Genomic DNA, 18,862 nt, shown 5'->3' on the forward strand with positions numbered 1-18,862 from the left:
CAAAATAAGCATTCACTTCGTGTACGATTCTATATTTGAAGATTTCTTATAAATTCTGTCTTTGGCATATAGGAGCAGCGCTCTTCAAAAAAAATTGTCTCTGGTGCAGATTTGCCCAAGCTCATCTCACGACGCGCCTAAAGCTACGACTTACCTTTGTCTTGACGTGCATCCAGTTTCACTACCTTCGATAAGATAGACACCCCAACACAAGGCCTCACATCCCCGCAATCGATGTTGTTTGACATCGAAACGTCTATCCTAGAGGCCTAACACTCGTTGACTTATTCCGAAGATGAGTGTCTCGGCCGGCCACGACCAAGCACCAGCGGCGTTAGAAACGAGGTTTGCAAATGGCAGTGACTCTAACCCTCTAGCCCAAATCCACGAAGCTCTCACTGTCGTCCACAGCCCGTACTCCTCAAACGAATCTCGAAAACAAGCTTCTGCATACCTCGAAGGTATTAAGGCGGACAATGCAGCACCGTACCATGGATTTACCCTAGCCAGCGACAAGAACCAAGAAGCGGTTGTCAGCCACTACGCCCTATCCCTACTCGAGCACGCCATAAAGCACCGATGGAGCGAATATAACTCATTCGAGGAGGAGGCCATGAGGGGGTGGGTCCTGCAGCTATCCGAGAATGTCTCGCCGAAAGACCCTCTATTCATACGGAACAAAACTGCGGAACTATGGGTGGAAGTGGCAAAGAGGAGCTGGGGATCACAATGGTTGGATATGGATACGCTCCTGGTGAGCCTGTGGAACGTCCCTGGTTCAGTCGTACACAAGGAATTTGTTCTCTTCGTACTAGAAACCCTGTCAGAAGAAGTTTTCAATCGGGATGATGGCATCACGGCTATGAGAGAGACTGTTCTAAGCAAGGCATGCGTTGAGATCTTTACGCCCGGACAAGTCCTCCAAGAGGCATTCCCAAACCGACAGGTCGGGGCCAATGTGCGTTGTGGTGATGAAGGGTGGCTTGTCAGGCTTGGAGCCTTGCTAGACCAGTGCGTTGAGAATGACGTGCAGAGCAACGAGCAATACCGCGGCTGTGCAGTCAAGATTCTCTCTGTTTACAAGTCAATAATGCCATGGGCTATTCCGAAGGCCATTGCAGCTGCTTCATGCGTGTTTCACATGAGCAGAAGTTTGGCTTCACCAAGCGTTGCTGTTCAACAGGTACGTTTTGGCTCTCCTGTCACAGAACTTCAGCTAACAGATCAAGGCCTCACTTGAAGCATTACACGCATTATACAGTCGTACTCATTTCACAGACGAGGAGTTTCTTTCTCTTGTTAGCCCGATGTATACAACTGAGCGAGTTAATCTCCTCCGTAAAGTTTATGAATGGTCAATAATCGACCCCAATGACATTGATGACGAGAAATATCTCCTTGGGAAAAGATTCTCGGAAGTATGTTTACCTTGATTCTCTTTTAAATACCTTTACTGACAGTTGGTAGATGATGTCTAAACTGGGAAACTTCATTGGCCAAAAAATATCATCGATCCCCGAGGATTGTGATCTGCCAAATCTCCTAAACCTTTTCTTTTCCATTGTACAAAATCAAAGCTTTGTTGTCGCGATACCCGTCCTCGTTACTTGGACACATTTACTTCGTTCTGAAACTATCGTCGATTCTCCTACTACAGCGCACCTTATTGCTCCGCTACTCGAGCTCTGCAGCTCAAGACTTATCAGATATGAGAACCTGCCAGCAGATTCCGAAGACCCTTCACTTGCGCTCCTCGTGGAAGATATCGACACGATCCCGGAGCGGCATGCCTTCCTTGGAAATTATAGGCGTTACAACGTGCAATGCATCGAGTTGATTGTTCGGAGAAAGACTTCTGACGCAATATACCATATTTTGAGCCAGGTTTGGCACTCAATCGAGCGTTTATATGATGGAATCCCACCATTTTCTATCGAGACATATTCGAAAAATTCGCCAGCAATACTTCGTGTCGATGCCCAATTCACAGTCGTTGAAGCAGCACTAAAGGGCTACATGAAGTGGAGAGATACGCATGGTTCGAATCCACAAGAGGACGAGCAAAAGCGAGCCAAGATGGAAGATGATTTCCAGGGCTGGTGTGAACGCTTGTTAGGCATGAGCTTTGAGGATCCGATCATTAGAATGCGGGCCCTACAGCTCGCTGTTTTATTCTCAACTTCAGCACTAGACAAAAAGCCAAACTTCATGCTCCAGGTTCTTGAGCACGTACTTATGACACGACTCGTTGACCACCCGAAACATCGAGCCTATTCAGATGCAGTCAAGGAATTGACCAGCGATTCAATGCACGAATTGTCAAGATTAGCGACGAAAATGCCAGACCATCTCTTAGAAGTTTATGACCAGCTAGAAGCCAAAGTCAGTGAAATTATTGCTGCTGGTAATATCGAATCCAGGCAGGAAATTTCCTACAGAACCTTCTTATTTATCATAATCCACCGCGCAAAAGGGATCGATCCCGCAGTACGATTGGAGCGCTTACAATCTTTCATTATCCCCGTTAAGCAAATGTGGCAAGATCCTGCTCTGGATACGTCTCTGTCGTCCTTCGACGGTTTTTGCGATCTTCTGGGCCTTGGGAAAGTTCGAGAGTATTTGGTGTCACGACAGGTCCATAAAATCCAAGACTGGGGCTCCTCTGCCCTCGACGACGAAGGCATCGCTATTCAAACTGAGCTTACTGAGCGTCTTAAAACTCTACCTCTGCGTCCTACCAAATCCTTCTTGGGGTGCTCAACCGACAAAATAGAAAAGGACACAGAACCGTACAATACAACGTGCTCCCTCTGGCATGACTCGGTTCCTCTTATGCTCCCCGGCCTCTTGAAATTTCTCGGCCATGCACATGCATTCCATAACCCGGCAAACTGGTCTGGCCTTCCTCAGGAGATGCAGCCGATTGTATCTCGGATATTGACTGATCGATTCTGGCAATCTGGTATTTCGGGGGGAAGTAAAGATGACTTTTACGCACGTGTTTCCGGTACAAGAACGACGATGGAGGGATTCGCATCTTCTATCCGCGGGGCTGTACGAGCAGTGAGAGAAGCTTGCTACTCTATCCTTTATGGTCTCAGTCGCCTCAATGTTCACTTCTATGGATTTCAAGAACTCCCTGGCCCGTTGGCAAATGCCTTATTCGCGGATGCGCACTTCCTTTCATCCCACCAGCTTATTAACTTGATGACATTGGTTCGATATATGGTTGATGACTGTCCAATACAGCTGCGAGCACATTTTGTGCCCCCGATATTGGCTACCTGCTTCAGACAAATGGATGGCAAGATAAGCTCTCAGTGGGAGTTGCTGGGCCAGAGGCAGCAAACTACTTCTGACGAAGTCGGTTTGACTGAAGAAATGAAGGAAGAGAGCTTACTGCGGCAGCTTACCTACACAGCGGTGATGCTGGTGGCCTCTCTCTTTGACCCCCAACGCGCAAATGGTATTTCTTTCGCCTCTCTTGGTAACTATGATTCACTAACGATATTCAAAGAAACCGAAAGTTCTCAACCCGCCACTAACAAGGAAGCATCCACATACATGCCAGGCGAAGGCCCAGGCGGCGCCAAGGAGTGGCCAACAATGCGACGATTCTGCCTCACCGAATCATCCATTCTCGAATCCCTAATCCTCTTCTCCACCCATGCCATCCGCATGCGAGACACCCGCTGCTGCGGCGTCGTCCTGCGCGTCTTCCGCTCCATCATCCCAGCATTCAGGAACCAGCGCGATACCGATCCTGCAACAGCGGCTCCGATCCGAGAGTTCATTAGCACAGAGGTCCTCCAGGCTTCTATCACGTCCCTACACGAGCCTTACTTCGTCGAGTTACAGAAGGATTTGGCGCAGCTGATTGCGGCGATACTGGTCTCCTACTGCGACTTGACGAACACGCCGAAAGCGATCATGATGTCCCTCCCTGGACTACAGGAAACTGCAGTTGATAAGTGTATCGACTACGTCAACCGCTCAGGAGTGCAGCCGAGGCAGCAGCGTGCCATAGTCCTTGATCTCCTGCGCGATCTCAAGGGAGTGAGTATCAGTGAGCAAGGGCGCATCTCGAAGACCGCGGCGGTGGTGAGGAAGGAGCGGAGCAAGATGCAGCAGGAGTTTATGCAGACGGAGCAGCAGAAGGAGGCACCGTCGGGGCTGGGGAGGCGGACGCCGGAGTTGGAGGGGTTGGGGGCTTTGTTCAATAGTTAGGTTGGCTCGTCCTTGATGAGGGGGTGGGGTGGTGTTGGAGTAGCTGTGTAGTTCAACGATAATGTTGTGTAAAATGGAACCGATACAGCAAAACTTCGTTACGTACTTGATATGTTGTTTTCGAGCTTGATGGAAGCTTAACATATTCGCTTCGGACACTTGCATGGGTTCATCGAATAACAAGCTTCTATCTATCAATCTAGCTTGGCTGATGGAGCCTGGAATCAACCCATGGGGTCTTGGTCACTGTAAACACAAGAGTCTCATATAATATCCCCAAGTATATTCCATTAGTTACTACTATCTACGTACCCTTAGTTTGGGTATCAATAGTCTCAAGGAATGTAAGTTTCTCATTATTAATCCCCCTTTTGTCATGAAGTCAACAAATCTCTGTCCAAAGTTTATTTTGAGTGGCGTATAGGCCATCAAGGCCGAACTCCTAATTGCCAAATATGCTTTTCAGCCCGGGGTATCTTATGCCCTTATTATTTTCCAACCACACAGTTACCTTTCTGTCCCGCAGCTTCTTTCCTCGTTTCCTCCTCTTCCTATTTGTACTTATCCCAGGCCCCCCACTGCCCAGAGCTCCACGCCAAGTATATCAAATTTATTCCCTTGGTCGCTCAGCGGTTCATTGCCAAATGTGAGACACGTGCTGCTGATACCGCGATCAAAACTGTCGTCGAGCCATAGCCCATAATTACCATCTCCCCCGCCGATGCTGAAAAATGTCGCGTCGCAAAGCATGAAGTAGTCGTTAATACCGGAGTATGGGAACGCCTTAAAGCGCACCTGTGAGGGCGAGGTAGGGCGCGAAGGAGGCACTGTGGGTGGTGCCAGAGTGTTTGGGCTTCGTGGGTGAGGGCTAGGACTCAGTGATGTGATGTTGAGAGAGGTATTTCGCTGCATGTTCGTCGTATCCACCGAGGGCGGGAGGGGGAGTTGGCTCAGATCCGCCTGGGAGAAGACGGACGCACGCCAAAGGAAGCACTCCCCCGTGCCAAAGTAATGTGGTGATATGTGAGGTGCTTCCGTCAGGTACGCTCCAAAGAGCTGCTGTCAATTAGCAATTTGCCCAGCACGAGGGCATTCGAAGACCAATCGCGGGGTAAAACTTACCCCGCCGTCCCCGTCCTTAACCACAAGGACATACCCGTTCCGCAGCCCCATCAGCTCGTCACAGTTCTTATACATGGTCCCCAGGCTAACCCCGTCTTGCTCGAGGCTGTACACCAAGTGCCATTCGTCGCATAGTTGTAATCGCGGTGGTATCAGCAGCCGTATCTCCTCAGCAATCGCCTTACTCATCAGCCTCGCGCTCTCGTCTGTGTTTTCGGAGTACCCGCATAATGAGAGCGGGTAGAGGGGCGGCGGTTGGAAGGGCGAGGCGGTGCGTAATGGCGGGGTGTATATGGAGCCATGCATGTCGGGATCTGGCTCCTCGAACAAAGTCTGTGAGTTTTCGAGGGAAGGGGATGCTGGGGTAGATCCGTATGACGGGCCAGAGGAGAGTCGTCGCAAGAATTTGCCAATCGATGGCAGATAACCAGACGATGAGGTTGTCGCAGTGGTATTGTCGTCGGTGGTGTTTTCTATGGTGGACGACCGGGACAGAGGGGTGCTTGGTGGTGGACTTGACATTGGTACGGTTGGGCTGGGGAACTGGCAAATAAGCGCTGGTTCGCAGGCGCTCTAGTGTCGTGTAATGCGCCAAAATACGATATATAAATAGTTAAATAGTGAATGGGATTATTGTTCCGAGATGGCAACGATCGCTGATGCTGTGGTGGATGAGTAGTGGGGCAGGGATGATAAGGTGTTTGTTGTCAGGGCGGAATAAATAATGGGGGGGATGGGGATGCCCTCGTGCCGTCTGGGATAAGCAAAAAAGCTTAGCCATTGAGGCTGAAGAAGAGATTCTCAGTGTCTGAGCCATTACCATGATTTAGAGAACTGAGAGACTCATCTAGATATATATCATCATGGCTCCCAAAAGAAATTATAACGAGGGGCATGTATCATTCTTACTATCCAGCGCCACAGAAACCATTGTCTCACCTACTGCATACAGCCCACGCAATCATCGCGTCACCGTCGACATTGGCCACCTGTGATATTGTACCGCTGCATTGAAAGGGGGATATTTCTCGGATTGTTACTATAAAGCCATATCCAGACAGGTGAGTAGGGATTCCCCACGGGGGCGCCATACCAGCTATTACCAGTTCCCTAAACGCCATTCTCAATGCATACACAACCATATATCATTATCATAAACCACCAGCACCCCGTTCCTGGCTTCCCATTTATCCACACCTCCCATTCTTCCACCCCGTCCTCCACCTCTCCTCCCACTTATCACAATCAAACGTCTTCTTCCCTAGCTTCACATTCACATCATTATGCGCCTCGCACATCCACCTCCCAAACTCATCCCTACTCCCCACCCGCACCTTCTCGCGCTCCATATACTTCTGAAAGTCCTCGCCGCACCAGGTACACGGGTATAGCTTCCCGAGCGACTTCACCAAGGACATGGCGCTGGATTGCTCAGCGAGTGTAGGCTTCTCCGGATACGCTGCGGTGATGCTATGCAGGAGCATCCAGGAGGCGCGTCCGAGGGCTTCGACATCGGGAGGGCAATCGTCAGGCAGGGCAGCGGGTATTTTTGTGGTTTTGCCTTTGGCAGCTGGAGAGTTGGAGGTTTCGGAGGCGGCCATTGCGGACCAGGCGGCGAAAGAGGTACAGGAACGGCAACTGGGTAGTGTTAGTTATTTGCACAGCACAAGCATCCAATTGCTGCCTGCGTATGGTAGACAGGGCCTTAAGGGTACCTACGGCTTCCCATCTTTCCCCAACACGACACCCTTAGGGTACTTTTTCCGCACTGCGCCAGGTGTCGCAGGCGGCCTCACAGGCGCATCCTTCGTCGGCGCGTTGGCGCTCTGTGCTGGCTCTGCCATCCTCTCCTCTAGTATACTGACAAGCTAATCAGAAACCAAACAACGAATGAATAAAAAAAACCCAAATGAAAGTGTGCAAGCGGTATATATTTACATGTAAATGGACGAACGAGAAGGAAAGCCATTCACACGCCCTGATCAGAGAGGTTTGTAATACAAGCACGGCGGAACCTGCCGCCCAATTTTCTTATCGCCGATTATCCCCTCCATCGCTCCCTTCCCCTATCACCTCGTCGGGCTTTCCACAATGAGTCCATTCAACCATGACCACCACAGCCGCCGACGCGGCGTCAATCCCCATATTCCTCTTAAAGACCAAATCGACACCCCACGACGGCTATGAAGAATTCTTCTCCGCTACCAAAATCGCAGGCCATGACCTCACCCCGACATTCGTCCCGGTCCTCGAACATAAGCTCTTAGAACCAGGACTGGATACCTTGCGCCAATTGCTTCGCTCACGGCGGATAAACGATACCGGCGATGAGGGAACATACGGAGGGATGATCTTCACATCCCAGCGCGCCGTTGAAGCATTCACAAGTCTAGTCGCCGAAGGTTCGCCCACCACCCCCCCCTTCATCCCCCAGCTCCCAACTACCACCATGCTAACCCCCTCCCCCCCCAGGCCCCCCCTCCTCCACCGACACCACCTGGCCCTCCCTCTCCCAAACCCCCATCTACACCGTCGGCCCCGCCACCACCCGCGCCCTGCGCTCCATCCCCTCCACCCCGCCGCTCCAAATCCACGGCTCCGAGACCGGCAACGGCGAAGCCCTCGCCGCCTACATGCTCACTCACTACCTCCCCACCGCCCCTCATCCACGCCCTCACCTCCTCTTCCTCGTCGGCGACAACAGGCGGGACATCATCCCCAAGACGTTAATGGGCGACTCCCTCCCTCCCAACGAACGAATCCGCGTCGACGAGCTAGAAGTCTATGGCACCACCACGCGATCCAGTTTCCCCACCGCCTTCGCCTCCGCGCTCTCCGCGTCCTCTAGTGCCGAAACGCGATGGGTGGTGATCTTCTCCCCCACCGGGTGCGAAGCCGCGTTACGGGAACTGGGACTACTGGACGAGGAGACGGGGAGGGTGAAGACGGGGGAGAGGGGAGGGGGGTGCGGGATCAGGAGGGGGAGGAGACAGACGTATGTTGCTACTATTGGGCCGACGACGAGGGATTACTTGAGGAGGGAGTTTGGGTTTGAGGCGGATGTTTGTGCGGAGGTGCCGAGTCCGAAGGGGGTGGGGGAGGCCATTAAAAAATTCATCGTGGGGTTGGAATGATATATATAGATGGACCACAAAGCCAATATTACTCGTATATGAGGCATGAGATGATATGTGTGATTCAATGGGGGAAAGAGATACTACAGGCTGCCATTCTCGCATATGTTCGTCTTCGTTACCAACCAACGCTACCATCTGCCCTGCTATACTATGGCTTGCGCAGGACCAGCAAAACATCAGCCAGCTTTTTTTGCCCCCTTCGTGGCGGGTGGTCTCTCCTCTTCTCTCATTTCCATAGATTCGAAAAAACGACCGATAGGGTGGGGACTCCGTTGAGCATAAAATAAAAATAGATCTATGCTAAATGAACCCCTTGGCGCTCGTTAATCACAACCTAACCACATCTCCAACCCCGCAAGAATACCAAAAAATGAGAAGTGGACGGGGGGGCGCGCGGCGGCCGTCCAGCAATATCCAACCCGAGCTTTCATGGCCCTTTGTTCTCCATCCCGATTTCCCATGGCGCCAGCCCCCCCATCCATCCATCCATCCCTCCTCCAGTCCCGCACAAACTACCGCATGATCTCGTCGAAGATCAACTGCTTCAGCTGCTCCTTGCTCAGGTTATCCTTGTTCTTGTCGAAGTCGAAGAACTCCTCCGGGATGGGGGCGGCGGTCGGCTCGTCCTCGGGGTCGTGATAGGGCTCGAGGTATGGGTGCTTGAGCGCCTCCTCCACCGTGATGCGCTTGACGGGGTTGAAGGCGAGGAGCTTCTCGAGGAGGTCGAGGGCCAGGTCGGAGGTCTTGGGGAACATGGACTTGAAGGGGACTTTCTTCTTGAAGGGGAGGGAGCGGATGTACTCGCGGGCGCGGCGGGACTTGATTCCGTAGTAGTCCTCCATGGTTGGCGTGCCGAGGACATCGAGGATGAGTGTCAGTTGGTGGTGGTCTGTGGAATTGCGTTAGCAACGGTGACGGAAGAGGGTAGCAAGGGGACGTGGAGAAGCTTACAGTCCTTGCCTGGGAATAGAGGCTTCCCGCTCAGCATCTCAGCGAGAATGCAACCCACACTCCAGACATCAATAGCCTTCGTGTACTCCTTGAACGTCAACATAATCTCCGGCGCACGGTACCAGCGCGTAGCCACGTATTCCGTCATGAATCCCGAGTTATCTTCTTGCGAGGCTGCCGAGCGGGCCAGGCCAAAGTCACAGACTTTCAAGTCGCAGTTTGCGTTGAGGAGGAGGTTGGAGGGCTTGAGATCGCGGTGGAGGACGTTGGCGGAGTGCATGGCTTTCAGGGCGCGCAGGGTCTGGTAGATGAAGTACTGGCAGTGGTCGTCGGAAAGGTCTTGGGTGCGGATCACGCGGTGCATGTCCGTCTCCATGAGCTCCTGGATCAGGTAGACTTCGGTAAATGTCTCGTAGCTTCGGGGCTTCTGGATGTCTAATATGGAGATGATGTTCTCGTGGTTGAAGTATCGTAAGAGCTTCATCTCACGGAGGGTTCTCAAGCAGAACATGGAGTGGTCGAATGGGGTAATCTTCTTGATCGCAACCTTTTGTCCGGATGGCTTGTGAAGCGCCGAGCTGGGGTCTTCATGTTAACAACTTCATCTCCATCTCAGCACCTGGGCATTACATACCAGACAACACCGTATGCGCCCTCTCCAACAACATCCTGAATATCGTACTGCTCGCTCACATTAAACGAAATCTTTCTCGACCCCGTGGGATTGGGTGCGCGGGTAGCCATCGTGAGAGATTGAAGCCGATTTACTTGGTATATACCGTGGTTCGAGTTGCTCAAGTTGCAACGAAGCTTACGACAGAGGGTGGCCCAGCTTCAGCGGCGAACGAAATGCTATTATCGCCTTGTGCGCTTCTTTGTTTGTAGTTTCGCCGAAGAGTTGTGAAGGATAAAGCTGAAGAGTTGTGAAGAATACAGCTGCCCCTCCGATGGTGCTTTGCTGGCAATTCGTCGGTTGGGCGCCAACGCTTTGGAGCTCGCCAACGTTACAACAGGTATAATAGAAGCTTTAGATTAAGCCCGTAGTAATAATGGCAGGGCTGTGATGTGATTCGACTTGATTTCTGCGTTCCTATTTCATAGCAACGAGTCAGTATATGTCTTCCATCTTCAGGTCTATCCGTCAGAACGAGAGGAAGTCCCAACACGAGACATGGACGGGGGACATGGACGGGGGAAACAAGGGATAGGAATGCGTTTCAACCCGAAAGCGGGCCTCGACTTTCTTCGTACCTTTGTGCTGTATTCCCGAGAGAGTCCCAGCCAAATAAAGACTAGGTTCAAATGTCAACCGAAGACGGTTGATGTAGGGGCCAGTTTGTTGATTGATTTTCGAAGTCTTTCGTGATGGCGGACGCTCCCGGACGCTGGTGCGGGGTTTGAATGGGCGGGGCTGGCGTGCCAACAACTATGGGTTTTGCGAGTTACAGTATTATCGATAGCGCACAGCCAGTGAAACTCTCGTCGCGAACAAGTCAAGTTTGATGGTGAGGATGGAGGGGATGGAGGGGATGGAGGGGATGGAGGGGATGAAGAAGATGAAGCCTTTTTTTCGAGGGGAGAAAAGCACGACGACAAACGGCAGGGGTCCGGGAATATATGGGGGCTGAGACGGGATGCCGAAGATGGGATGAATGATGGTTTCGAAGAGGTCGATGATCCGCGACTTCTTGGTCTAAGTGGTCTTCTGGTCTTCTTGTCTAAGTGGTCTTCTGGTCTTCTTGTCTAAGTGGTCTTCTGGTCTTCTTGGTCTAACTGGTCTTCTTGGTCTAACTGGTCCAACTGGTCTAACTGGTCCAACTGGTCTAACTGGTCCAACTGGTCTAACTGGTCCAACTGGTCTACCGGGTCCAACTGGTCTACCGGGTCCAACTGGCCCAACTGGTCCAACTTGCTAACTGGTCGGGGAGGTGGTTTTTGTTTGATGCAGGCTGAGGCAGAGCTGCGCCCCCTGTTGCTCTCCCCCTAGACTCTAGACTAGCTAGACAATTGTGGACAATTATGTGATACTTTGATGGACAAGCTGCGACCTAAACCAGATAAATAGGGCTGCTTCGAGAAGTTCGGCGCATACAAGGAGGAGTCAGTCTGAGTAGCTAAGTTAGTTAGTGCTCCGGGTATTGATCGTCGCTACCCCTGTGGTAGAGTAGCCCAATAAAACCCCGAGTAATGTCATGGATAGATTATTATTTCTCGCAACTTTTCAAAACAGCGGAGAGGTGCAACTACGTACATGGGTCCCCTGTTAACAATTCTTGACCCAGAGTCCGAGTAAACGAAGGGGGGTCGCAGAGATGGTCGCAGAGATGGTCGCAGAGATGGTCGCAGTAGTCCCACCGGTACCTTCAAGTACATACAATAGAGCCCATTAGACCGAGCACGGGGGGTGTTGGATGGGGTCAACAAGGGCATCGCGCATGGCGGCACAGAGCGCCGTCTAGATGGCCGGTTGGCTCCTTTCGTGCTGCTCCATCCATACCATACCGAGAGTACAAAAACGCCTCCACGATAACGGATCCAGAGTGTCGGGTATAATGTCGTACATACAGTAAGGTAAGGAACCTGCCCTCCCCCAGTGCCAATGTCCCCCAGTGCCAATGCGCCTCCAACCTCCAACCTCCCAACCTATCCCACCCCCCCAATCCTACCCATCCCCCCCAATCCTACCCACCCTCCCACCCTCCCCCTGCGCGCCCATCACCAACAACATTCCTAATCGTCCCACACCTTCACGTTATCCGAGTACTCCAAGATCTTGCTCGTCACCTCGTCCTCGATGTCGTCGCCCTCCCCCGCCGCAATGCGCAGGATCAGCTCGTTCAGGCTCGCGCGCCCTAGGATGTCGACGTGGTCGCCTGTCTTCGGGCCACCGCGCGGGCTGAACCGGTCCGGCTCGTGCGCCATCTCGCGGACTACGATCTTCGTCCCCGCGCGATTGTACCGCTTCATCTTCCACCCCTTGTTGCACATGTAGCCCATGGATAGGAGGTTCACGGTCCCGTCGCCCTCGGACAGCACAATCCCATGGTCGATGTTGCCCTCGTTGATCGCCGTGTCAATCGTAACATTAAGGCCCGGGTGAGCCGAAGTATCATGGTAGAAGTATGATCGCTCGGTCGGTTTGCCAGTGCCTGTTGCGCGCCAGTTAGTCAATGCATCAAATCAACGCCGTGCCGCGCCGCGTCAGCCAACAACATCCAACACGCCGGGGCTAGAATAGTTACCGTAGAAGCAGAAGATCTTCAGGTTCGGAGCGAGCGGTAGCCGCGTCTCGAGCGGGTTCACCCACTTCCGCGGGTCCTTCTCGTTCGCATCGACCTCTGCCTTCGAGTGCGCCACCCCGTGCGAATAGCTCCCCTTAACTGCATCCTGGTACCACGGCTCTGTCGTGTTCATTAAAAACTCCAAGCTCTCCGTGACTGTGAGGTTGCGCGCCGGATGCGTGATGTTGTTATCCTTGAAATTCAGAAATGGTCCAAAGCTTACCTCCTGTCCGGGTTGGTCGTCGGGAGCCCACGTCGAGTTCCCCCAGACGGCCTCTCCGCCCATGGGCAGCATGGATGAGATTCCCGGCATAGCGCGGAAGATCTCGACGCGCTCTTCGCGGCTGAGGAAGCGCTCGAGTCCGTATACGGCGAAGACGTTTAGTTGGGCTGTATCCTTCATCTCGCCGGAAAGTACGGCGGGGAGCCCCTTCAGAGCACCCAGCATACACCCACTCACGTTGATCCAGGAATCAACGTGATCATCTACCCAGCTATCGCCGCCGTTTCCGCCAAGTGGTGAGGCCACCCAGTGGAAGAAGTAGAACATGACTTGTCCGCCCATGCTATGACTGACGAGCACAATCTTTTTATTTTGGACGCGATGAGCCATCTCGATGTGTAGCTTTAGACGCGTGAAATATTGATCGCGAGCCTCGAGGTTGGAATAGGAGAGGCGCCAGTCGTAGGATGCAGTGTAGCTGTTTGTTGGATCATAGCCGATCGATGCCAGATTCTCAAGAATCTTGCTCCAGATCCAGTAGCCCGTGATAAAGAAATCGGTTGCATCGAAACCTTGAGCTGCGCGGACTTTGACGCCAGGAGGGTCAAGACCGGTGTATTTGTCCAGCATGATATGCCTCTTCCATTCCTCCTTGTCAACTACCAGCGCGCGCATCATAGTCCAACTGCCCCATAGTCGCTTCCGAAAGTATGGTCGTGACACATTTGACGTTCCCCAAGACTCGAGGCCTGATGATATAACACCCGGTATCATAACAACGGGATGGGTCGCTTTGAGGCCTTCTGCGGCCAGTTTTAGACCGACAGAGAAGGCATCGTATTTCAGAGCATCACGCTCTCCGCCCTATAGCTTGTCAGTAAGACAGTCGCGTAGCACACCTTAACTACCCACCTTCAATTCCCTTGCTTCCTGGAGAAAGCCCGCCGGAAGCACCTCCATCAAGCCACTAATATTCAGGTCCGAAATCAGATCCACGAACTCCGGCAGCTCGAAGAGATCATTCTTCTGCGCAAAGAAGCCCGCCACCAGAATACCAAAAATCCCACCCAGGAAGAAGACAAAGCCTCCCCTCCTCTTCCTGCCCTTCAGCTTGCTGTGTTTGGTGAGATGTTTAATGGCTGGCTTTGGCACCAGCGTCAACTCCTCCGAGTTCTCGCTGTTTTCCGCTGATAGCGAGACCTTCGCGCCTTCTGGCGCTGCAGAAGTCCCTGACCGAGCGCCATCCTTCGCCGCCCGCTTCCGGACCGAAGACGCCATGTTTCACAACTGAGCGGCTGCTTTTCCACGATCGAGAACGAGCGTAAAACAACTGGCCGGGCGGCGCCGTTGCTAGTGAGGGCACATGTTGCTAGAAACATCAACATTCCGGCTCACCGCCTTACTACTACGTCATACGCCGAATATTCTGCCGTGGTCCCTTGACTTGGCGTTTTAGGCCCAGGCACAATCATGTGATTTTTATTCTTCAAACGACATTGGTGGAGGCAACTTCACCTCCAGGCAAATGGCAATGGGTGAAAGGATAGCAGAGCTTCCTCCAGACTTGCAGTATATTCAGTATGATCATAGTCTGGAGAAGCAGTACCTACCGGCCATTCGGGGGTTGATATCCAAGGATCTCAGCGAGCCGTACAGCATCTATGTCTACCGTTACTTCCTCCATCACTGGGGCGACCTGTGTTTTATGGTGGGTAAACCCTCTCGCAGAAAAATATACATTCTAACAACTCAACCAGGCAATTGATCCCAAGACCTCAGCGCTCATAGGCGTCGTCGTCAACAAACTCGAGATCCACCAATCCCACTCCCCACCCACTCTCCGCGGCTACATCGCCATGCTCGCCGTATCCTCGTCATATCGCGGCCAGGGGATCGCCACGACGCTCGTTCAGAAAGCCATCGATGCAATGATTGCACGTGATGCGGATGAGGTTATTCTTGAGACAGAGGTCTCGAACACGGCCGCCATGAAGTTGTATGAGCGCCTCGGATTCCTGCGGAGCAAGAAGCTGCATAGGTACTATTTGAGCGGGAGCACGGCGTATAGACTGGTTTTGCAGTTGAAGTCACAGCTAGGTTGAGGTTCGGTGGTGTCGAAATAGAGGGGGTTAACGAAATGCGTTATGACACAAGCGAAGACTATCAAGGTTTTTCGGATTTGATCAATGGATATACCACATTCAACTGCCTGTGTGTGTTGTATCTATAGATGTCTTTGGGGATCTCTCAGGTTCTAACGGGCAATTAATGATACGCAGATTGGCATTTGGATGATGGTAATAACACCACAGGCATAACAGAAGCAAACCAACAAGATAGTCAAATTGAGAATACCCGAATATCTCTGGTTCTAAAGCTCTATTGTGTTTGAGCCATCGTCGCTGTCTACGCGAGGTATAGCCTTTCCCATTCTGAACAACTGTATGTGTTGCCCAGTTGTTTCCCTACAACATCTCTTTCGAGCTGTATAGCGACGGCCGAATATCCCATCTGTTGCCAGAGAATATTTCGAGGTATGTGTAGGCATCTATTTCATTTCAATCAGATGCATTCATCGCAACGAGACAATTGATATGGCTTACCGCACTTGTAGTATATCGGCGGCCTTTCGTTTCGTGGAACGAGCCCGAGCTCTCTCAGTTTGCGCAAAACTCGTATGACATCCTCTATATTAGAGAAATCATCGGTATAAATGCAGATAAGTCTGCTTCCAGTTTCCGGATGATCGAGTTTCGGCGACACCTTTGCACCAAGGCCCAGCTGACCTGTGGCTACAGCATGGGCAACAATCGACCAAATGTGGTTCACTCGATCTACAGGCGGGAATAGCATCCACTATTGGTTGTTAGCCAAACTCTGTAAATAAACTCTCCTTTGTTTCCTGAGTATTGTTGGAGTGTGGGGCATGGGAATGAGGCTACTAACCTTCCCAGTAATTATTTTCATTGCAATGGCCAAATTTTGTATAGCCACAACGGTTTTGTCCCTCTCAATGGATATCATCGCCGCTGATTGCTGAGTAAGGTTTTGCCCCAAGACAAACTTTGTCATCTCAAGTTCATTGAGCATGTATTCTCCGTGCATACGCAGCGTTGGTATTTTGGAGACATTCTCGCTCCATTCATCACTTGGAATTCCGCCAAGGTTAAATTGACGGGGAGGTACATAGGGGTTGCTGATCCAAATCCATTGCAATTCTCGAGAACCTTCGGTTGTTGCTGGTGGAAGGCGTTGCAGAAATTGATCTACAGTCTCCCAGTGTTGACGCGCAAACCTCTTTCCATTGAATAGATGGGGGGGTGCCGCCGCCGGAGAAATCTGCGCGTAGTAGTAGGCCGGCATACTACTCGACGTCCAATTCTTTTCTAGATGGAATACGAATCCTTCGCCCAGCTATTGCTGCTCCATTAACAGAAAGGTAAGCGGTGAAGTTGTAATGTCGGGCTTGTATTGAGGATTAGGTAGCAGCGTCCCTGTCCCATATCATAGCTATAACAAGTAGGTGCGAAGCACGTCGGTCGAGCCGTCGCGCTTGCTTGTTATATGATAACGAGTGTAAACTATGTACTTATTTTTTTATAATGAACAATCTTACTTGTGATAAATTCCTAGGATAATATAAAGTTGAACATTTAAATGAAATAAAACAACGCAACTTATATAAGTTGGCCAAGGATAACCGCAACTTTAAATAAATCTTCCTTGGCAGCTTATGGATGCTCTCTATATTTAATAGGTATGCTATATCAATTCTACAAAGAATGAGAATAAACTGATGTCGGGCAGAGATAGAGTTTTGTGGTCGAAAGAAGGTTTGAGACCAGGGACCTGGTGTACGGAGTAGATCGAGTCGAATTAATTGCCCCACGCCAGAATTTCACAAAAATCCCCCGCTTTTATTCTACATCCTATTCACACCCCAACCCACTCGCAAAACCATACGTCAACGACCCGGTAACTCTTTGTCAACTTGATATTCCAAATGGACGAAGCCTCTTTGAAAAATCATGCTATCGCTACCACTCTAGACCTCCCCCCAAGCTGCATAGAGTTTTCGCAGGCGTCGCCTGAATATTTTGTTGTTGGCACATATAACTTAGAAAAAGATGACGCGGAGGAGATGCCACATGACCAAGAAAACGATGAGGATGATAATTCCAAGAGTGAAGTAAAGGCCCAAGAGAGAAATGGCAGTCTCATTCTTTATAGATTGGAAAATGACGAATTGTATGTTAATTTCTTGCCGCCCGGAAACACTGGCATTTTCTTCCCCCTCCACACACAGTCACTACTCATATTTCTCCTATTAAGCACCGTTTTTACGGCCCAGATTATTACCATCAAATACTAAAACATGATTTAGATCCCTAACCTATACCGTGACCCACCCAGCGGCAATTCTTGATCTTCATTTCTCGCCCTTTTTTCCTCAGATCATTGCTGTTGCATCCTCCACCGGCTCGATAAGTCTATACAAACTTGAACAGACGCCAAGACCTCACCCTGCCCTTCTTCAAACCTTCCAACTCTTCCCTGAGTCTACTCTCGTTTTATCTCTAGCATGGCACCCGTCACATTCTCAACTCCTTGGCTGTACGTTGAATACATCTACAGTGGCGCTACTCTCTCTCTCGCCTGATTTCACCCAATGCACTGTACTCAGAGATGAGCTCAGTCCGCATGATGATCTAGAAGCTTGGACACTTGCTTTCTCACCAGCCCGGCCGGATGGAAAGACAATGCCGCAGGCACTGTATTCGGGCGGCGACGATAGCAAGCTACGATGCCTCGCCTTTTCGTCTCTAGCTTCCTTGAGCCATCCGCTCCCAGAGATCACAGCCGCATCGCCCGGTGGCAGCCGTGGAATGCGAGGCCATGAAGCTGGAGTCACGGCAATCTTGCCTCTGCCTCTCGGAACTGAAGCTGGAAAGGATATATTACTGACGGGAAGCTACGACGACACCGTCCGTGTGTTCGCTACTTACGACTATCGCAACGGCCAAAATTCAAATTTTAAAGTGCTCGCAGAAAAGAAGCTGGGAGGTGGCGTCTGGAGGCTGAAGTTCATGGACAAGGAATCAGAAAAGGTGGCGGATGGAGAGCGGTGTTTCAGAGTGCTGGCATCGTGCATGCATGCAGGCGCAAGAATCCTCGAAATCCGAGGTTCGAAGGAGGGAGAATGGACCATTGAAGTGCTGGCCAGATTTGAAGAACATAAGAGTATGAATTACGGGTGCGACGTCCAGCCGCTGAAGAGAAAGGATTGGAGAGGCAACAAGAACGGTGATGAAGGAGGCGATGGCGATGCCAAGGAGAGAAATATTGTGTCCACAAGCTTTTATGATCGCCTGCTTTGCGTATGGAAATATCCTTGAGGGTACTTCTGGTATATACTTCAATGCGAAACATTGTTGATCATAACCCGTTTCATGGTTTGAATATCTGACATGTTTATCGTTTTGTCACATTGCATTGATTTGTGAACTGGGGACCTCGGTGTTTTATCCCACTTTCTCCTACGTAACCTTGCAACAAATTCCATGGGCACGGACCGTTTGATCTGCCATGTTGCCATACTATCCCCCCCTGAATGATTGTCACCATCCACTTATTTTGTCAAAAGGCCTCTGCCAGTGATCTCATCTTATTTACGCCTTTTTACCTAAACCGATCGCTATAAGTGGGTTTCCACAAACTTCAAAATAGCGGGTCGTTACAATCATTCAGGGGGGTAGCATATGACGAGAGTAAGAATTGTGATATATTATAGATATAGATTCTGCAATAATGGGTTGGGTACTGAGTAAGATCGGGTAGGCGCCGATCGTACCCTTGATTCAAACCCTTGTTTGCCAGCCATGCAAGACTGTCTTACCTATCTAAAACCATATGGCAAAGTG

At 51.0% G+C, this 18,862-nt stretch overlaps 9 protein-coding genes across 9 annotated transcripts; 4 read left to right on the forward strand and 5 right to left on the reverse strand.

Moving 5' to 3' along the window:
* Position 1: 1 nt before the first annotated feature.
* On the forward strand, positions 2–4,458 carry VC83_07231 (uncharacterized protein). The gene is made up of 4 exons (XM_024470807.1): positions 2–1,183; positions 1,230–1,418; positions 1,468–3,466; positions 3,518–4,458. Exons 1-4 carry the CDS (start codon positions 296–298, stop codon positions 4,225–4,227), a joined length of 3,786 nt encoding a protein of 1,261 aa, XP_024321857.1. The 5' UTR covers positions 2–295; the 3' UTR covers positions 4,228–4,458.
* Positions 4,459–4,500: 42 nt separating this feature from the next.
* OXR1 (oxidation resistance) lies at positions 4,501–6,229 on the reverse strand. The gene is made up of 2 exons (XM_024470808.1): positions 5,350–6,229; positions 4,501–5,283 (listed from the first exon to the last, which is right to left on the reverse strand). Exons 1-2 carry the CDS (start codon positions 5,869–5,871, stop codon positions 4,789–4,791), a joined length of 1,017 nt encoding a protein of 338 aa, XP_024321856.1. The 5' UTR covers positions 5,872–6,229; the 3' UTR covers positions 4,501–4,788.
* Positions 6,229–7,332, reverse strand: VC83_07233 (uncharacterized protein). Its single transcript, XM_024470809.1, has 2 exons — positions 7,069–7,332; positions 6,229–6,987 (listed from the first exon to the last, which is right to left on the reverse strand). Exons 1-2 carry the CDS (start codon positions 7,191–7,193, stop codon positions 6,537–6,539), a joined length of 576 nt encoding a protein of 191 aa, XP_024321855.1. The 5' UTR covers positions 7,194–7,332; the 3' UTR covers positions 6,229–6,536.
* VC83_07234 (uncharacterized protein) lies at positions 7,333–8,483 on the forward strand (the record flags this gene model as incomplete). Its single annotated transcript, XM_024470810.1, has 2 exons — positions 7,333–7,751; positions 7,822–8,483. The coding sequence occupies exons 1-2, from the start codon at positions 7,457–7,459 to the stop codon at positions 8,481–8,483; spliced, it is 957 nt and encodes a 318-aa protein (XP_024321862.1). The 5' UTR covers positions 7,333–7,456.
* On the reverse strand, positions 8,342–11,000 carry PMK1 (MAP kinase Pmk1). The gene is made up of 4 exons (XM_024470811.1): positions 10,689–11,000; positions 10,072–10,527; positions 9,438–10,015; positions 8,342–9,375 (listed from the first exon to the last, which is right to left on the reverse strand). The coding sequence occupies exons 2-4, from the start codon at positions 10,179–10,181 to the stop codon at positions 8,999–9,001; spliced, it is 1,065 nt and encodes a 354-aa protein (XP_024321861.1). The 5' UTR covers positions 10,182–10,527; positions 10,689–11,000; the 3' UTR covers positions 8,342–8,998.
* A 1,321-nt stretch (positions 11,001–12,321) lies between these two features.
* Positions 12,322–14,290, reverse strand: VC83_07236 (uncharacterized protein). The gene is made up of 2 exons (XM_024470812.1): positions 13,854–14,290; positions 12,322–13,805 (listed from the first exon to the last, which is right to left on the reverse strand). The coding sequence occupies exons 1-2, from the start codon at positions 14,217–14,219 to the stop codon at positions 12,639–12,641; spliced, it is 1,533 nt and encodes a 510-aa protein (XP_024321860.1). The 5' UTR covers positions 14,220–14,290; the 3' UTR covers positions 12,322–12,638.
* Positions 14,291–14,435: 145 nt separating this feature from the next.
* MAK3 (N-alpha-acetyltransferase mak3) lies at positions 14,436–15,300 on the forward strand. Its single transcript, XM_024470813.1, has 2 exons — positions 14,436–14,649; positions 14,699–15,300. Exons 1-2 carry the CDS (start codon positions 14,467–14,469, stop codon positions 15,041–15,043), a joined length of 528 nt encoding a protein of 175 aa, XP_024321859.1. The 5' UTR covers positions 14,436–14,466; the 3' UTR covers positions 15,044–15,300.
* A 106-nt stretch (positions 15,301–15,406) lies between these two features.
* Positions 15,407–16,518, reverse strand: VC83_07238 (uncharacterized protein; the record flags this gene model as incomplete). Its single annotated transcript, XM_024470814.1, has 3 exons — positions 15,888–16,518; positions 15,545–15,797; positions 15,407–15,489 (listed from the first exon to the last, which is right to left on the reverse strand). Exons 1-3 carry the CDS (start codon positions 16,302–16,304, stop codon positions 15,407–15,409), a joined length of 753 nt encoding a protein of 250 aa, XP_024321864.1. The 5' UTR covers positions 16,305–16,518.
* Positions 16,519–16,868: 350 nt separating this feature from the next.
* Positions 16,869–18,350, forward strand: VC83_07239 (uncharacterized protein). The gene is made up of 2 exons (XM_024470815.1): positions 16,869–17,189; positions 17,326–18,350. Exons 1-2 carry the CDS (start codon positions 16,945–16,947, stop codon positions 18,335–18,337), a joined length of 1,257 nt encoding a protein of 418 aa, XP_024321863.1. The 5' UTR covers positions 16,869–16,944; the 3' UTR covers positions 18,338–18,350.
* Positions 18,351–18,862: the final 512 nt, after the last annotated feature.

Source organism: Pseudogymnoascus destructans (assembly GCF_001641265.1).
Source record: "Pseudogymnoascus destructans isolate 20631-21 unplaced genomic scaffold scaffold_18, whole genome shotgun sequence".
Classification (NCBI taxonomy): Eukaryota; Fungi; Ascomycota; class Leotiomycetes; order Thelebolales; family Thelebolaceae; genus Pseudogymnoascus; species Pseudogymnoascus destructans.

Excerpts from the sequence above, each read along its gene's own strand:
- VC83_07231 (XM_024470807.1), top strand. The coding sequence starts at position 296 with ATGAGTGTCTCGGCCGGCCACGACCAAGCACCAGCGGCGTTAGAAACG. Across the intron at positions 1,184-1,229 it reads CAAGCGTTGCTGTTCAACAG|GCCTCACTTGAAGCATTACA; the intron begins GTACGTTTTGGC and ends TAACAGATCAAG. Across the intron at positions 1,419-1,467 it reads TTGGGAAAAGATTCTCGGAA|ATGATGTCTAAACTGGGAAA; the intron begins GTATGTTTACCT and ends GACAGTTGGTAG.
- OXR1 (XM_024470808.1), bottom strand. The coding sequence starts at position 5,871 with ATGTCAAGTCCACCACCAAGCACCCCTCTGTCCCGGTCGTCCACCATA. Across the intron at positions 5,284-5,349 it reads TTAAGGACGGGGACGGCGGG|CTCTTTGGAGCGTACCTGAC; the intron begins GTAAGTTTTACC and ends AATTGACAGCAG.
- VC83_07233 (XM_024470809.1), bottom strand. The coding sequence starts at position 7,193 with ATGGCAGAGCCAGCACAGAGCGCCAACGCGCCGACGAAGGATGCGCCT. Across the intron at positions 6,988-7,068 it reads TTGGGGAAAGATGGGAAGCC|TTGCCGTTCCTGTACCTCTT; the intron begins GTAGGTACCCTT and ends AACACTACCCAG.
- PMK1 (XM_024470811.1), bottom strand. The coding sequence starts at position 10,181 with ATGGCTACCCGCGCACCCAATCCCACGGGGTCGAGAAAGATTTCGTTT. Across the intron at positions 10,016-10,071 it reads GGCGCATACGGTGTTGTCTG|CTCGGCGCTTCACAAGCCAT; the intron begins GTATGTAATGCC and ends TGAAGACCCCAG. Across the intron at positions 9,376-9,437 it reads TCTATTCCCAGGCAAGGACT|ACCACCACCAACTGACACTC; the intron begins GTAAGCTTCTCC and ends GCAATTCCACAG.
- VC83_07236 (XM_024470812.1), bottom strand. The coding sequence starts at position 14,219 with ATGGCGTCTTCGGTCCGGAAGCGGGCGGCGAAGGATGGCGCTCGGTCA. Across the intron at positions 13,806-13,853 it reads AGGAAGCAAGGGAATTGAAG|GGCGGAGAGCGTGATGCTCT; the intron begins GTGGGTAGTTAA and ends GACAAGCTATAG.
- MAK3 (XM_024470813.1), top strand. The coding sequence starts at position 14,467 with ATGGCAATGGGTGAAAGGATAGCAGAGCTTCCTCCAGACTTGCAGTAT. Across the intron at positions 14,650-14,698 it reads GGGGCGACCTGTGTTTTATG|GCAATTGATCCCAAGACCTC; the intron begins GTGGGTAAACCC and ends CAACTCAACCAG.
- VC83_07239 (XM_024470815.1), top strand. The coding sequence starts at position 16,945 with ATGGACGAAGCCTCTTTGAAAAATCATGCTATCGCTACCACTCTAGAC. Across the intron at positions 17,190-17,325 it reads AGATTGGAAAATGACGAATT|ATCCCTAACCTATACCGTGA; the intron begins GTATGTTAATTT and ends AACATGATTTAG.